The sequence below is a fragment of the Rutilus rutilus genome, assembly GCF_951802725.1.
Source record: "Rutilus rutilus genome assembly, chromosome: 5".
Classification (NCBI taxonomy): domain Eukaryota; kingdom Metazoa; phylum Chordata; class Actinopteri; order Cypriniformes; family Leuciscidae; genus Rutilus; species Rutilus rutilus.
The window spans coordinates 46,092,608-46,110,826 of NC_140213.1; the positions used below are offsets into that span (position 1 = coordinate 46,092,608).

An 18,219-nucleotide genomic window follows, 5' to 3' on the forward strand; every position below is an offset into this window, starting at 1 on the left:
TATGCGATCGACATGTATGTACATGTTTGTATTTTTAAGAGAATAATGCTTATGCATGGTTATTGAAAAAACAAAAAATGAAAGTTTCTGAAATAAGGCCACATACAACATGTGTCCACAAGACTTTTGACTAATGGATGTCGTCGCATAGAGTTGTTTTCTTCAAAATGATCTGAAAATAATTCTGCCTAATCATTCACATAAAACAATACATTGATTTAAATTTTGTAAGACACTTTCTGTTTGGAAAGGCAATATGCGAAGGGGCGACAACGATCCAACACCATCATGCATATTGAGTGGTTCACACCTGAAGAGACAATGCCCCTGCATAATGGGCGGCATACATAATGAGCCATTCATTCAGGTGTGTCACTGAGCCACAAGAAAGAATGCAAGAGCAAAAAAAAAAAAATTTATATAAATATGTTCTACCAAATTGGTTCACAGTTGGAAGCATCTAATTTTTTTTTTTCACAAATTGTGCTTGCAAATTGTATTTTTTTTTATTAAAAAGGTTACAATTACAACAACAATTCAAGTGTAATCTTTCTTTGTAAAAACTAAAGTATACATTTCATCATACATATTTCAAAGTTAAGGATGCATTGCTTTGAATATAGCCTACATTGGAACAAACACTATAATAACATATTATTTGATTATTTTTGACAAAACATACTATATTTAACATATGAGCAAAAATTGGCAAACAAAAGCTTATTTGATGTGGCAGTCTATAGAAATTTATAATCTATCTAAAACTAGTCAACGAAATGTTGTCTTTCATATGCCTGTAACATATGTCTATCGTTTTTATTATAGGGAATATAAATGTTAATTTGCAGTTTAACCCCCTGAGGTCGGCAATCGCGCCGGCGCGATAGCAGTCAAAAGAGATTCATTTTGTTCTGTTGACTTTGATATTACAAACAAGTTTCATACATCAATTGATTCTGTTAAATGTGTATTATTTTTGTGTATACTCACAATAAAAACAAAGTGTTGTGCTTTTTGCCAAGTAAAGAAAAATAAACATGATGTGAGTTATGCTTTCTCTCTGTCAGTGAAGTCCATTCTGAAACACGTCCGAAAATGAACAATAACTCAGCGAATACTCAGTCAAACAGACATACAGACACACAGGCATGAAGCTTGAATTCTCTTCTTTTAAATGAAGTAATTTATATAAAAAACAAATATTCTCAGTTCATGTAATCTGTAAGAAAAGAGCGAGATATCAGTCGTTCTCATCTCATCTAATTATTTTTTATGTGACCATGCCCACGGAGAGCGCACGCTATTCAAACGCAAATGACTGAGGCACTCCACGCAAACCTGTGAACGCCCCCATATCAGCTCGAGAAAACACAAGTTTATTCAGATCATTACTTGTTTACACCGTCTCGCAGCGCTGTGAGGAATAAAAATAATGGAAAATGTACAGAAGTGCGGGTATTTCGAGGAGCAAGGATCCGACTGAGCTGAGGAATACTGTAGTAAGTTTTTTTTCTTCTCAAGTGAATCGCGTTTCTGTGAACGGCAGAGATGCACTGTTTACCACAGCTCGCAAAAAGACAGTTTAAATTTCAATCGCGTTTCTGGTTGAATCAATGATGATGTTTTAGCAAACTGTATTGCTATACTGAGATGAGTAAAAATCGACTGAAATATGTTTAAATAAAATGTAGGCTATTTGTATAAGCAACGTATTAAACTGCAAATTAACATTTATATGCCTAATATTTCATAAAAACAACGTTACAGTCAGGTGAAATATGAAAGACAACATTTTGTTGACTAGAAAATTTGGGTACAGTTTTTACTGTAGAATATACTGCCACATCAAATAAGCTTTTGTTTAGCAATTTCTGCTCATATATTCTATATATATATACTATATAATACTATTTTTGTCAAAAATAAAGTCATAAACTAAGATGTTAGCTGTTCCAATGTTGGCTATATTCAAACTAATGAATACATATGATAAAATGTAGGCCTATAATAATTTTTTTACAAAGAAAGAGTACACTTGAAATATTGTTGAAATTGTAATTATTGTTGTAATTGTAACCTTTTTAATAAAATAGCAAAACATATTTACAAGATAGATGTAAGCAAAATCTTAAATGGTCAATATAAGTTTTCTTCTAAATATATCTTTTGTCCTTGCATTCATTCTTGTGGCTGAAGTGTCACACCTGAATGAATGGCTCATTATGCAGAGTCATTACGCATACTGAGTGGGACATTGTATTCTCAGGTGTAAACCACTCCTCGTTCACGCCCCCCTCGCATATTGGCTTTCCAAGCAAAACCTGTCTTATAAAACAATACATTGATTTAAATTGTGTGTGAATGATTAGGCAGGATGATTTTCACATCATTTTGAAGCCAGAACTCGAAGCGAAAACATTCATTAGTCAAAAGTCTTGTGGACACATATTTAGTATGTTTTGTGGTCTTATTTCAGGAACTTTATTTTTTCTTTTTTTCAATAACCGTGCATAAACATTATTCTCTTAAAAATTCAAACATATACATGCATGTTGCTTGCATATTATGGTAGCCCTGTTTGTGCTATATAGAGTGAATTTGCACCTTTGCCATTAAAGGAGTCATAACCTGCAAATTTCACTTTTCCACGAGAATCAATGTATGTTATGATTGCATAATGATTATACACTGGCCGGGAAGCCGATATTTAAAAGTGAAGCGTTTGTTTACCTCAGGGTTTGTAAAATAGCCCACGTGCACGCGCACTAAAAAACGAGATTTTGATTTCAGCCCCGTCTTGACGTCAAGACGGGGCAGGATATACCATATATGGACACCGCAGCAGGAAGCCCGCCCTTCCCCTCTCCCCCTCATATTCAGTTCAGTCGCGAAAGATGGAGAAACCGAGTGCACACGTGAGTTGCTCTGTGGTTGACTGCCAGAAACAACATGCAAATGTGTTTTCTATACCTAAAACGGACCAAACTATCAGGGACTAGTGGATAAAATTCATTTTTAATGACGCTGTCCCAGCAACACTTTCAACTGGCTTATTGTTCGGTGTCTGCGCTAAACATTTTACGCCGGAATCATTCACAAATTTGGGCCAATATCAGGCGAAGTTGGCCACGAAGCTCCGTTTGAAAAAAGGTGCCATTCCAACCATCCGCGACTTGCCTGAAATTGAAACGGTAAGACTGTTTTTATTGCTCTACTTTGTGTAACAAACAGCAGCTAACTACTAATGCGGCTATTGTATGTAACGTTAGCTTCGAGGTAAACACGGGGAATGGACTCTACGAATGCTAGCCATATCTTTCCACTTTGTTTTACACTACAGTAGTGACGGTACAGGAGTCCATGCTCAGTGTCTAAAACTGTAACTGAAAATGATACAGCTATATTTTCATCGAATTGTATATTATATAACTGACAACATATCATTGTATTGATTTTTTTTATAGAATAGATAAGGATAGATAAATAAAACAAACAGTCAAGTAATAAGAAACTTATAGAAAAACATCACGTTACATGTCTGTAGAAGAAAAATATTAAATGTCTAAAAAAAACAGAACGTGAAACAAGGCAAAAACACCACATGATAGCAAACGTTGATCTCAATAACCACTGTAAGCTGATAAAAAAATTCGACTACATCTCCGTTAATGTAATCTACATTAAATAAAAGGTAAACCTATTTGGGAGAAATTAGCAACAAATGTTTTAGCTCGTTAGTCAAAATGATTGTCTTTACCATTCAGAGACATCTTGATGTAGACGTCCTTCCATCGACTCCACATCTTCCCTTTCCAGCTCAGGTTCAGAGTCTGGCTCAAACATATACGGTTGAATTCCGTAGGTCGCGGCCAGGTCGGGTTCATTGACAACTTGCGCCATGATGTCAGTTTGTAATGATGCTGAAGTTACCTGCGGTGTCAACCCCCCTCCTTCCTGCAACCAATCAACGCGCCCCTCATTTGCATTATTAAAATGACCGTCCACGACAGCCAAAACATCGCATCAGATCTCGCGAGACAATAATGCCTTCAGAAATAAAGGTTTTAGGAGCTCTGTTTTTATTTTTTTTCCACTTTTATTTTTTAGAAGGGCATGAAAGACTATAATACAGCAGTAGGTATCCAAATTAAGACTAGGTTATGACTCCTTTAACATGTTTATAAATAACTGAAAAAAGCTGAAATGTCAGAGCATGTCAGAACACCTCCAGGGCCCAGAAAAACCCTCAGACCCCAGAGGGTTAATACTTTGCTTATACAAATACATTTTATTTCAACATATCAGTCGATTTTTACTCATCTCAGTATAGCAATATAGTTTGCTAAAAGCAGATCATTCATTCACACACAGAAACGTGATTCAAATTTAAACCGTGTTTTTGCGAGCTGTGGTAAACAGCGCGCATCTCTGCCGTTCATTCACACAAAGAAACGTGATTCACTTGAGAATGAAAAAACTTACTACAGTATTCCTCAGCTCAGCTGGATCCGTTTCTCCTCGAAATACCAGCACTTCTGAGGTACATTTTCCATTATTACTATTACGATAGTATTATTCCGCACAGTGCTGCAAGACGGTGTAAACAAGTACAATGATCTGATTAAACTTGATTTGTTTTCTCGAGCTAAAATGGGGGCGTTCACAGTTTGCGTGTATTGCCTCAGATTACTTGCGTATGAATAGTGCGCGCTCTCCGTGAGTGGGGTCACATTAAAAATAATGAGCTGAGATGAGAACGACTGACATCTCTCTCTTTTCGTACAGATTACATAAACAGAAAATATTTGTTTTTTATATAAATTACTTAATTTAAAAGAAGAGAATTCAAGCTTCATGCCTGTGTGTCTGTATGTCTGTTTGACTGAGTATTCGCTGAGTTATAGTTCATTTTTGGACGCGTTTCAGATTGGACTTCACTGACAGAGAGAACGCAGAACTCGCATCATGTTTATTTTTCTTTATTTGGCGAAAAGCACAACACTTTGTTTTTATTTTGAGTATACACAAAAATAATACACACTTAACAGGATCGAATGATTTATAGCACAAGTATGTAAAATCAAAATAAACAGAGTATTTTAAATCTCTTTTGCACTGATAAGAAAAAAACGAGCCTATCGCGCCGGCGTGATTGCCGACCCCAGGGGGTTAAATAGGCAGTAGACAACAGCCAGCGTAGTTTCTTTCAGTTAAAAAGTTTCTTGCAAACTGTTTCTTGCAGTTAAAAACATCCAAATGCCGAGAATCAAGAACACCATCCCCTCGATAGGCTCCATTGTTCCTGTGTTGTGCGTTTGAAATGTGCGCGTTTACGATGATGTCATGGCAACTATAACTATCAGTCCCACCCAGTTTGAAGCGGTACTAACTGCAGTGGAAAAGGAACCGAGCTAAAGCAAACCGCACCGTGCCGTACCGAGTCGCGTCGTACCACGCAGTTGAAAAGCGAAGCGAACTGAACCATTCCGAGTCGAACCATACCGAGCCGAACTGAGCCGTTCGATGCAGTGGAAAAGCGCCATAAGAGCTGATCTTTAAATCGTGAAGATGTCACACCCTCTGGAGGTGTAAGAGCCAGTCAGACGTGTTCTCCTTTGGAGGGAAAAATGACTTTTTTACGACCTTTTGTTCAAGCAGGCCTTTGAACATGTAATTTGATGGGATGTTTAAACAAAATAATCTTTAAGGTGCTTATAATACTAATGCATCACAAAGTTAGCCAGAAGTAATGTAAATTAACAAATGGGGGACGAAGATTGGAGTTTATAGAGACTAAACGTGCCACACATGTTTTTGGTAAACCATAGTATGCAACAAAGTCTGAAACATTAATCCCAAAAGTTTACAAGAATACAAAAGCCAAACCACATAGAAGGAAAATCATTAGATGAGAAAATTAGATACATGTTTATATATATTTCTCAAGTAGTTACATATAGAAATATATAGGATTAACATGGTGTATTTAAAATCCTCAGCAAGAATTTGAGAGTCACAGCTCTCTATAGAAATTCCTTTGTGTCATAAAACTCTTTTATCAGTCTCAATGTGTCCTGTAACAAGACACTGTGTTCTGCCAGTGTGTTAGCTTCATTTGGGATGTTAGTTTTTGGGGGAAGTTTCACAGGCCTTTGTTGGAAGAGTGAGTTTGCTGGATTATTCATTAAATAAATTAATAATTTGTGTGTCTGATTATTTTATTTTATTTCTCTCCCGTGATTCCATAGTCCTGACGTGGCCGTAGGTTATATGGAACCGTGGGTGCTGAACGGAAATTGCCTCCACGATCTTTCTCCACCGTTTTCTGTCCTGGACCACATTCTTGTTGGCAAAATCGGGTGAAATACCATACGCTGCTATGTCCATCTCCACTTGTTTGATCCATGTCTTTTTAGGTGCATTTCTTAATACTTTCCAGCCATCGGGCCTGGTTCGCCATAGGGTGCAGTATGGGAGACGGTGATATTTGAATATCTCGACTTGTTTTAGCTGGATCCCATTGAGGTATACAACTGCCGGAGAGTTGTCTGAGGTCATCATAACTGTTTTGGCAGCATTGATTTTAAGCCCAAATCTTGTAGCTTCTTCGACGATATCCTGGATAATCGTGGAGGCTTCGGCATCATCATCGGTAAGAAAATCACTGTCATCAGCATACATCAGTTCGGTAGCCTATTCGGCGAACCAGGCTCCAAATCTCACTCCGCGTAGTCCAAAGAAGACCCGACTCATGATGCAGTCCACGACAATGTTGAACAGGCTGGGGGAGAGAATGCAGCCCTGTCTAACTCCCGAATTCACTTGAAAGTCGCTTGTCACTCCTCCTTGAACTCGTACATGGCTAGTAGACCCCTCATAGATGTTCTGGAGGAGGTGTATGATCTTTGGAGGGTACCCTTCCGTTCGTACTGTGTTCCATAGGGCTGGGCGGTGCATGCTGTCGAAAGCTGCAGAGAAAGCAATGAAAACCATCACTGTTCTTTTCCCACATCGGATCCTCTCTTCTAGGAGTTGGCGAACGGAGAAGATCTGATCGCAACAGCTGCGATCTGGCCGGAATCACGCTTGTTCTTCTCTAGCCGCTTCCTCACGGCGTTTGAGCATCCGACGATGAATGATCTTCATGAACACCTTACCAATGATCGACAGGAGACTGATGCCACGATAGTTTTTGCACTCAGACTTGTCCCCTTTCTTGAAAGTCGGGATGATGGTCGCTCGTTTCCAAGCAGTAGGAATAATTTCAGTCCTCCATAATCAGTCCTAGCAGCACGTGTAGGCGGCCTTCCAGAACTTTTCTTCCATGTTTCAGGGCCACTACGCTATCCACTCCAGGAGCCTTGTTGTTCTTCAACGATTTAATGGCGACTCGTAGTTCAGGTAAAGAGGGTTCTAGGTCGTCCACATAGGTGCTCAGGTCCTCAAATGGGTCTGGATCTGCCGTCGGACCTTGAGGGAGCTGGATGGTTGATAGGGTTTGGAAGTACTCCTTCCATTGGTTTAGGCGTTCCTCGTTTGATCTTAGAAATGTCCCCGTCGATTCCTTGATATTGTTGACTAGTGGCTTGTTCTTCCCTGCTAAATGTCGGGTGGTTGAAATATAAGGTACAGAATTCTTTGCGGTTACATGGTTTCCGCGGGGTTGTAAAAGGTAGTAAAAGGTAGCAAATTAAAATAATGCCAAATTAAGGCCAGTAAAAAGTAGTAAACGTCATCTGACGAGGTAGTAAATTTTCGAAGCCCCATCTAACTGGGTCTATATCATGGGTGTCCAAACTACGGCCCGCGGGCAGTCCAGTTTTTATTGGCCCGCAGCCAGGGTCCGAAATTAACACCCGCCAAGCGCCAAGTGCGGTTAGATTTTCCGTTTGGCGAGTAAATCTCAAAAGGCTATCCGCCACACTGGCGGGTGAATGTTCATCATACCAAAATAGTAATAAAAAAATATTACAATTGCCTTTTGTAATGTTATGATGCCTGGAAATTAGTTCAAATCTCCTGCGAATCTAGAGCGAGCAAAAGCACGCATGCAAACTGTGTAGCGAGCGCACGGCAGAGAGGGAGAGACTTTGCGTGTGTGTGTGTCTCTCTCTCTCTCTCTCTCTCTCGCTCTCTCTCTCTCTCATGCAGTGGTGACGCATTCATATAAACGGCACCTAAACGCTGTAAAAAAAAAATATTATGACATTTTAATTGTTTATTAATAAACAAGTGTTTCTGTGTCAGCTGCAAAGATGAAGTTGACACTGACTCGCGATCTTCGCAGTAGTGAACGCGCCGGAGAAAAATGCATTTCTTACGGATTAGCCTATAGCCTACTTTTATTTAGTTTTGAATGGTTCTGTTTAAAAGTAAAAATTGCAAGCTTTCTGTAGATAATAGATATAGGATATTTCTAATTTGTTTAGGTCTGTGAGGCGAGTAGCCTAGGCTACCTATACGCTGAGTTTCGGTTCATGTCTGAACGTGTTGTGATTATACAAAATAATGAAACATGGATTAAAATTAAGATAAAATTAATACAAAACGAAATTCGTTTCAAAGAGAGGCTTTGTTTATCTGTTTGATGTCTCTGTGAAAGTTGTCACGAAATAAAAGACAAAATACTTTTAAAAAAGACAAACCATCAATTTTTGGGGGAAAAATATGGATTTATAGCTTTTGAAAAAAAAATATGGATGGATTAATAGCGTTTTGAAAAAAAAAATCTGGATGGATTAATAGCATTTGGAGAAAAATATGGATGGATTTATAGCGTTTTGGAAAAAAATATGGATGATTTATAGCGATTTGAAAAACAATATGGATGGATTTATAGCGTTTTGAAAAAAAATCTGGATGGATTAATAGCGTTTTGGAAAAAAATATGGATGGATTTCTCTCTCTCTCTCTCTCTCTCTCTCTCTCTCTCTCTCTCTCTCTCTCTCTCTCTCTCTCTCTCTATTATTACACATTGTGTAGCTGTTCATTCTAAAGGTCCAGTCTGTCTTCTAATTTTTATGTAATTGACCTTTCGCCGGCCCCTCCCCCAAAACGGCCATTGTCCAATCACACATCATAGCAACCGTTACTATGTGAGCAGGTCCGACAAACATTAGCAAGATGGTGAAGCGTGCGCCCACGCGTTTGTAAATCGGACACTAGATACCCCGAGAGATTGTCTGGAGGAGTTGTGTTCTTTCCATTCCCAAAGCCGAAAACACAACGTGAGCGATGCCTACAATGGATAAAACAGTGTGGACGGCCCCACTCCCAGTTAAATGTGTCGAACATTACGAAGCATAAATACGTCTGCTGGCTGTGGTGTCGATGGATACTTAAAGTTTTTTTTGTTTTGTTTTTCTGATCTGAAAAACTATCCTATCTGTTACTCAAAAAACATAATATTGTCTGAACCGCGAGTTTTATGATCCGTTGCCCCACTAATAAATATTATGGTCTCAACCGCGAGTTTTGTGATCTGTTGTCCCCACTAATAAATATTATGGTAAGTGCATTATGAAAGACTAGCAATAAAAGTTATTTAGATGCAAATTAAGGCTATGTCTGGTTAAACAGTTATTGCGTGATTTCGTTTATTGTGCGTTGTCAACTTGAAGCATGAATTTTTGGAAGAAAATGCACCACGTACTTTTGTCAATGATATAAGTTATAGCTAAAAGATTGTAAAAGCTTTCAGTTCACCCTGCCTAATTGTAGTTGAAAGTCAAATTAAGCTTGATTAATGATATACTGTGACTGATCAGATAAACTACAGCATCGAGAATATAACTCCCATGTGTTTTGCAGCATTTCAAATTTTAGTCATAGTGTGTTATGCGAAAAAACACATAAGAAATTATTGCTGACAGCACTTTTATTTTCATAGAGTTTTTTCTTTCACACAAAAACACAACAGTGAGTGTCTTTCAATGCTTTTAAACACTTGTTTTCTTGTTCTTTGTCATATCACAAATTATGTGTATGAACACCGGTAAGCATTAGCCTCGATAGAGACGTAGATAGTAGTCGTGTCTCCTTCATTGCGTATTTTTATATTTTGGATATATCCCTCCACTGCATACTGTAACCCCTTTTGCCTCGATCTGGAGGATATCGCGGAGGTATTGCTCCAAAAATGGTCACTGACACGCACGGGTAGCGATATTTTTTTTCACAGGATGGTAGAGGAAGACTCATGAATATTCATTAGGGAAGTCATCCCTGATTGGTCTGATGACCTACCCCTAACCCCACCCCTAAACCTACCCGCCACTGGGGGTCTGATGACCTACCCCTAACCCCGCCCTAAACCTACCCGTCACTGGGGTTAAGACCAATCAGGGATGACTTCCCTAATGAATATTCATGAGTCTTCCCCTACCATCCTGTGAAAAAAAATATCGCGCACGTCATGGCAATCTGTCGCGCTGGTCGTGTTTGACCATTTGTTTGTCGGACGTAGCAACAGTAACTAAGGGGGGCGGTGCTCGGCGAAAGGACAATTGTTACTCTTTGACATATTGAGTAAATCCTATGGACCAAGGCCTGTTGTGATATCTTGATTAATCCAAGTCCTATGGTAGAGTTCCCTCTTACTTGAACGTAGCTCACTCACTTGCCCTAACACACATGCACACTCACATACACCTACAGAACCTCTCCTGACTTTCTCTTTCTTGCTCTCTCTGGTTTTCTATCTCTCCCTCCCAGTGTTGAATTAAGTTATAATTGCCTCATTAAATTGTGATTAAATATGTTATTAATTCATTTTGGAAAGATATTTCATGTCTTTACTTGTCACTTTACTTAACACTGCTACAGTTGAAGTTTGAAGCCGTGTTCGTAGTAAAAATATTGTGATGGTAGTAAAAAAGGTGGTAAAAAGGTAGTAAATTCAATTTAAGAATCTCTGTATAAACCCTGGGTTAGCTGCTGTTTCCATTTCCTCAGCAAGTTTCTTCCAATAGGCCGCGGCACGTTCCTTCTTTAGCCTCTTTCGTATGATCTTATGAAGGCGACGATATTCATCCTTGTTAGCCAGCTTATTCTTCTTTCGTTGTTCAATGAGGGCCAATGTTTCCCCAGTGATCCAAGGTGTCTGATTGGTCGAGACGTTACACATGAAATAATGCATTGTCTTACAAAAGGCATGAAAACTGTAATTTGGCGAAAATTAAATAGAGATTGTCAAACCGTCAAAAGATTTGTGAATTTGTGAGCACATTAGAACTCAGTCAGACAAAGGCTTATCAAGGAATATTTCCGTAAAACAAATTAATTTTATTAAATGGCCAGCTATAAAAAAAATCCACTGTTGAGCAGCAAACAGGTGTTTGAAGCTTCTGGAGTCTCTGGAGTCTACTCACCCTGCAGGCTGGCAGTTGTGCATAAAGCTGCATTTATGCCCCTTATAACTTACAAATGACAATAATACAAGAAGAAGCAATTAAGGGCACATTTACACAACAATTATGTGCTTAAAATGAAGAAGTTTTTCCTTTTGATTTTTGCGCTCACAGACAACACCATTGTCAAAATGATCCCCATATTGTGCATTTTGGCCGTTCGTTTACACGACAACAGCGTTTTGGGTGCCCTGAAAACGCAAAGTTTTGAAAACGGGTTTCAAAGACAAAGTGCAAGTTTTTGAAATGGTCTCCGTGTAACAACAAAAACGTGTATCTGTGAAGACGATGACGTCATGCACATGCCCATTGTGTTTAGTCTATAGTGTTTCGTCGCCATCTAGTGGCTTGGCAGCAGAATACAGCATTTTCAGACCATTCGCGGATCTGTGTGAAAGGGGATCGTTTCGATAATGGTGTCGTCTGTACGTGGAAAACTGAAAGGAAAAACTTTTCAGCATATTGTTTTAAGCATATTGGTGTAAGTGTACCCTAAGAGTGTCATTGCTGTTCATTAAAAAAGGTTTGGAATTGGAAATAAACTGAAGAATGGTTCCTGTCTTTGTTTTCTTTCTCTTCAGGCTGAATAAAAATAGTATTACAGCAAAAGGTTGTGCTGCTCTGACTTCAGCGTTTAATTCAAACCCTTCAAACCTGATAGAGCTGGATCTGAGTGAGAATAATCTCGGAAACTCTGGAATAAAGAACATCTGTCCTCTGTTGGAAAATACACAATGCATATTGGAGAAAATTAAGTGTGTATTTTCATTTATCTACATTTCTGCGTGATAATGTACTTTTTTGTGTGTAAATGTCCATTTAATTGAAATGACCATTTTTGTACATTGCTATGTTTCTTTGAAATTGAAATATTCAAATTAGGCAGATGTTATATTAAGACATCTGTTGCTTATCGGTGGGGTCAGATTTCTGCTAATATTAAAATAAAAATATTGCTAAATTTTCACACCAAATTTTCTAATTGCCAAGCATTTGGCAATGCTTTTTATAATAATTATTAAAATTATTGTTGTTTTTTATGATTTAAATAGTCATCTCTATTTATACATGTGTTTTGCTTATGTAGTGTAGATCATTAACAGCTTCTTTCATACACAGACTTTCAGACTGCAGTATCACAGAAGAAGGTTATAAAGCTCTGGCTTCAGCTCTGAGATCAAACCCTTCACACCTGATAGAGCTGGATCTCAGTGGAAATGATCCTGGACAATCAGGAGTGAAGGAGCTCAGTGATTTACTAAAGGATGAACGCTGTACATTAAAGACCATCAGGTGATAAACGAGACAATTATCATAACTATGATTTTAGCCAGATATTACACAACACTGTACATTAATACTACACTGGACTAGAAGTGCAAAATATATCAGTGCCCGAGATATTATTGGCTGATCACTGGGACAATAGAATTTCCACTATCATTTCCATTAAGTTTTGTTATATTTGTGTTCAGCATATCATTTCTGATAATGATTCAGTGTATTTGTGTGGCGGTGTCATGTGTGTTTGGACAAATTATCATATCACATTATCATTTTCTGTTGGTATTAGTTTTGGGCATGTTTTAGTTTTGATCAGCTGCTGTAATTATAGATATTGTGTTTAATGTGTTCTGTTTATGTGTAAAGAAGTAATAAGTGAAAACAATGAAAATACATTTCTGTATTTTCTCTCACTGGTGTTTGCTCATACATGAAAATGGCATATTGTTTGTTTGCGTTCTGTATGTTTATGTATATGTTATGGTTATTACATCCTGTAAATTTCATTTTGGTTTAATTCATTGATACACAAATGCTTGTAGTAAATCATTCTACTCTGTTTAGTGACTCATTCAGGATGAAGCTGCAAAAGGCATACAATTGGAATATTATCTGATTTGTAATTCTACTTCCTGTAGGTTTTTGAAAAGTGCTGCTGCACAGGAAGCGTGTGACTATCTCACTAAAGTTCTGTGTAAAAGTCCATTATTGCTGACAGAACTGGATCTGAGTGAAGATAAATTAGGAGATCTGGATGGAGAGAAGCTCTCTGCTCTTTTGATGGACTCTCATAGCAAAGTGGAGAAAATCAAGTGAGTCAACATGATTTATTTATTATAATTTATCTGAGATCTGTTGATCTGATGTGTGTTAAATATGTACTGAATAATAAATTATGGTGTTTCTGTGTTCAGGCTGAATAAGTGTGAGCTGACAGAGAAAAGCTGTTCAGTTCTAGCTACTGTTCTCTCCTCTAAAACCATCCTGAAAGAGCTGAACCTGAACAACAGCCGTCTGCTGGACTCTGGAGTCAAAGAGATCTGTGAGGGACTGAAGAAGCCTGTGTGTGAGCTGAAGATACTCAAGTGAGTACATTTCACCATCAGCTACACTCAACACCACAACACTTGCTTATCAGTTATATATATATGTAGCACCCGTACAGCCACTCTGAGCGTTACTTACATGAGAATGGGGGGTGCTTGGGTTCGGTGTAGTTCAGGTGGATACCACGAAGGTGCACCTAATAAGTTTCTAATAAGTTGTAAAACCTTTTGACAATAAAATATTTAAAATAATGAGACCCAGAGATAGTTTTTAATTTAGCAAACAAAGGGTTAATGCCCTGGTTTATTTACATAAACGAATTTGGCAACTAGAATATAAAAGTTTTCCCCAAAACAAAATATCAACAAATATACAAAATGAATAACCAAAAAATTCCCCAAACACTCAACTGATAGCCTCGTTAAATTTAGCTAGAAACCTCAATAGTTTCAATCACACTTGTTACACCAGAATAACTGATCTAAAAGTTATTATCTCTTTCCTAACAATTGAAATTACACAGAAATCTTTACAATAAACAAAAAACGTTGCCACGTGTCCTGAAACAAGTCTTAGCAAATGCAGTGGTGGGCCCACTCACACATACACACACGTTTCAGTTTACTCACAGTACTGCTTTGAACGAAGGAAAAACACGCTGCAGGCCTGTGTTGGTCGTGCAAAACATTGAGTGCGCTGAACAAACACTTGCAACACATTGAGAGCGTGGAAATTCGGTCCGGATGCTCACGTGCAGCGCGATTCACCAACATGTCCGCCAACATGAGCGCACACCATGGCTAACTATAGCTATCTCGGCTACCCCCGATCACGCTTCCGCTGCTTCTCTCCCGCTCCGTCCGACGGGTCTCCAGCTTCGTTTCTCGCAAAAAAAACCACCCAGAGTCTGCGATCCTCGTATCTGAACACCCAGTTCAGTTTCAACAGCTTTACTCACTCTTGCTAGCGTTAGGCTAATTTTTTCTCAAACGCGCCAGCGACCTGTGCTCATCCCCAGTCCGACGAGAAGAGAGAGAAAAACTTCCCGCACCCTCTCTCATGGTTCCTCCTCCGGTCACGTGTATCCCTTCTCAAACACTGACTATACAGCGTTAATACCCAAATGACCAATAAAAAATAACAACATGAAAACAATAAAAATAGAGTAATAAAACGCTTACTGCATAAAACCTCTGATAATATTATTTAGCTAAATAATATAAACTTTAAACTTTGATTTTAATCACTGTCATGAAATAAAAATCACAAATATTGATCTTTATGTGCTTCCTATTATTTATTTAAAGTAAATAAACGTTTACTTTTTTTTTTTTAATAGTCATGGGACTCATTTTTGAGTAAGAGATTAATCATAACCTACCCTGTTTCCACTACTCTGTAATACCCCAAATTTACCACTGGGCTACATCCTCCCCCTTCTAGACAGTTTTGATGTCCTCATCAAAATAAACCTTAGAGTACTCTAATAGTTTTAACGTCAAGGGTAGAGGCCAGATTTGAACAAGTGAAACACAACGACATGGGGTGGCACCAGAAAGTTCGACATAGACGGCTTCTGGAATCTCCGTAGAGTCCACTTCCCACCAACACTCCATGGCTTAGTACTGTCACAGGGTATTCACAAGGCTTGCCAAGTTCATCGTAGCTCAGCTTGACTACTGGACGGGTGACTCTTTTTGAACGCTCAACTTGTTCAATCTCAGCTTGAGTGTCTGGATAGGGGTTGACGTCTGCTCCCTCTTCTAGAACGTTGACTTCTGGATCAGCGTTGGGAGGCAGATTTGGCAGATCATTGACCACTGGCTCTATCTCTGCCGGGTCGTGAGCTTGTCTTTCAGGTTCAGTGACAACTGGCTTGGATTGCTTTGTGGACAGTTCTGGGCATGTCAGCAACTTGTCCCAGTCTAACTCAACGGGTCTTGGCAGGTATACTTCGTCGTACTCTAACTCTGAGGACACGTCTTCATCGTGGTTGTTTGTCTGTACCGGTTCTTTTGTATTTTGCTGAAATGCTCTGGTCACAGGTCTTCGTTGTCGCCCCACTTCCCTTTCGTCAACAGGGAGTCTCACCAGATAACCAATGGGTAACAGGTGATTACGATGAATAGTCTTTTCTGCTCCCATGCCTCTCTCTGGCTTGATCTTGTAGACAGGTAAGTTGGGTAGCTTCTCCATAACAATATATGGTGAGGATCGCCACTTGCATTTCAATTTGTGCTTGCCTGTGACCCCAAAGTTTCTCAGTAGCACCCTGTCGCCTTTGTCAAGGACTTGTTCTTTGACGTGCTTGTCGTGTGCTTTTTTGTTTCTTTGGTGGTTCTTGTCTGACGATTCTGTTGCAAGACTGTAGGCTCTTTGGAGATCTTGCTTGAGCTTAGCAACATACTGAAGGTATGACTTTGTCTTTTGGTTGTCCTCAGTCACGCCAAAACAGATGTCTACCGGTAAGCGAGCTTCCCTGCCGAACATTAGCAGGTAGGGCGAATAACCAGTTGCATCGTTTTGAGAACAGTTATAGGCGTGGACCAACTGACTGATCTTTTGACTCCATTTTTGTTTTTGCTTTGGATCAAGGGTGCCAAGCATTGACAATAGTGTACGGTTAAATCTTTCTGGTTGCGGATCTCCCTGAGGGTGGTAAGGCAATGTTCTTGACTTACGTATACCCAACATCATCAGAAGGTCTTGGATCAGTTTGCTTTCAAAATCGCGGCCTTTATCCGAATGTATGCGGGCAGGGAGTCCGTAGTGTACAAAGTAGCGCTCACACAGTATCTTGGCAACAGTGACCGCCTTCTGATCTTTGGCTGGAAAAGCTTGGGCGTATCGAGTAAAATGGTCTGTCACTACCAGGATGGTGGCGAAACCTTGGGAGTCTGGCTCAAGTGACAGAAAATCGATACAGACGAGGTCTAGAGGGCCTTGGCTGGTGATCTGTTTTAAGGGAGCAGCTCTCTGAGGAAGGGCTTTGCGAGTGATGCATCTGCCGCAGTTTTTGATGTACTGCTCAACCTCAACTCCCATCTTCGGCCAATAGAACCGATTTCTGATAAGTTCGATGGTCTTGTCCATGCCCAAGTGACCAGACTCATCATGCAGAGATCTCAGGACCATCGGGACATACTCTCTGGGCAGTACCAGCTGCTTTACCTCAGTTCCATGTTTCTCAACCTTTCTGTAGAGCAGATTGTTTTGAATGAACAGCTTGCTTGCTTCTTTGTTCAACAGGACAGAAGTTGGATTGTCGGGGCTGGTGAATGATGGACCACCATGAAGTGACTGTTTGACTGGAGCGATAGTGGAATCAACATCTTGAGCGGTGACCAGGTCTTTGTGACTGAGCTGACTCAAAGATCCCAGATCCAGCCGAACTGGGGAGACGAAACACTCTGGTATACCATCAGGTGACACTCCGAGTGACTCAGCAATAGTTGTGGACTCTGTCAGAGTTTCACAGCACTTGATCTGCTTACACAGAGCTTGAACACTTTCAGTCGGTACGTTTTGCCAGCCTTCTTCTGTGGTTGGAAGAGGGTTGCGTGACAGGGCATCGGCGTCGATGTTGCTGCTGCCAGGCCTGTACTGCAGTGTAAATTGGTACGTGGCGAGTGCTGAGAGCCAGCGGTGACCTGTCGCATTGAGTTTGGCAGTCGTGAGAATATAAGTTAGGGGGTTGTTATCAGTTCTCACGGTAAACTGTGCTCCATATAAGTAGTCGTGGAACTTGTCTACCACTGCCCACTTAAGTGCCAAAAATTCGAGCTGGTGCACTGGATAGTTCTTTTCCGATGCACTCAGCTTGCGACTGGCGAAAGCCACAGGTCTCAAACCCTCGGGGTACTCTTGGTTGAGTACAGCGCCAAGCCCATGATAACTGGCATCAATGTGAAGTATGTAAGGCTTGGTGGGGTCGGAAAATGCCAGCACTGGAGCGTTTGTGAGGCAGTGGATGATCTTTTGGAATGCCTCTGAACATGACTGGTCCCACCGGTCATCAAAAGGCTCATTGACTTTATAGTAGGTCTTGTCTGATGAAAAGGGAGACTTTCGATTCTTTTGGGTGGGAGGATACCCTTTGCACAGCTCTGTAAGGGGTCGGACGATGATGGAGTAGTTTTTTATAAACCTGCGGTAGTAGCCGCAGAACCCCAGGAATGACTGCAGAGAAGGAAGGTCGGTTGGCTGCTTCCACCGCGTCACTGCTTCAACTTTGTCTGGGTCTGTGGCGATGCCGTTCTCAGAGACGATGTGCCCGACATAGGTGACTTGCGAGCGACAGAACTGGCACTTGTCGAGGGACAACTTGAGTCCAGCTTCTTCAAGACGAGCGATGACTTTAAGGAGTCTTTGCTCATGCTCTCCCAGAGTCTTACCGAAAACAATGAGGTCATCTAGATAGACTATGACTTCAAGCATGTGCATGTCGCCGACTGCCTTCTCCATGAGCCGTTGGAAGGTC

General features: G+C 40.0%; 3 protein-coding genes across 3 annotated transcripts in view; all 3 read left to right on the plus strand.

The window, feature by feature from the left end:
• Window positions 1–6,732, plus strand: part of LOC311290805 (uncharacterized protein) — a gene marked incomplete at both ends in the record, with an annotated part of 37,662 nt that extends 30,930 nt beyond the window's left edge. Inside the window, one exon of the mRNA XM_084409518.1 lies at window positions 6,603–6,732. Within this exon, the coding sequence (XP_084265644.1) occupies window positions 6,603–6,732 (130 nt within the window). The remainder of the gene's footprint in view (window positions 1–6,602) is intronic.
• LOC311291139 (uncharacterized protein) overlaps window positions 1–18,219 on the plus strand; it is a gene marked incomplete at its 3' end in the record, with an annotated part of 311,624 nt that overhangs the window by 198,553 nt on the left and 94,852 nt on the right. The window lies entirely within an intron of this gene.
• The window catches only part of LOC311290806 (uncharacterized protein), a gene marked incomplete at its 3' end in the record, with an annotated part of 85,352 nt that continues 79,660 nt past the window's right edge, over window positions 12,528–18,219 (plus strand). Inside the window, exons 1-3 of the mRNA XM_084409519.1 lie at window positions 12,528–12,701; window positions 13,331–13,504; window positions 13,607–13,777. Coding sequence (XP_084265645.1) covers window positions 13,473–13,504; window positions 13,607–13,777 — 203 coding nt within the window. The 5' untranslated portion in view covers window positions 12,528–12,701; window positions 13,331–13,472. The remainder of the gene's footprint in view (window positions 12,702–13,330; window positions 13,505–13,606; window positions 13,778–18,219) is intronic.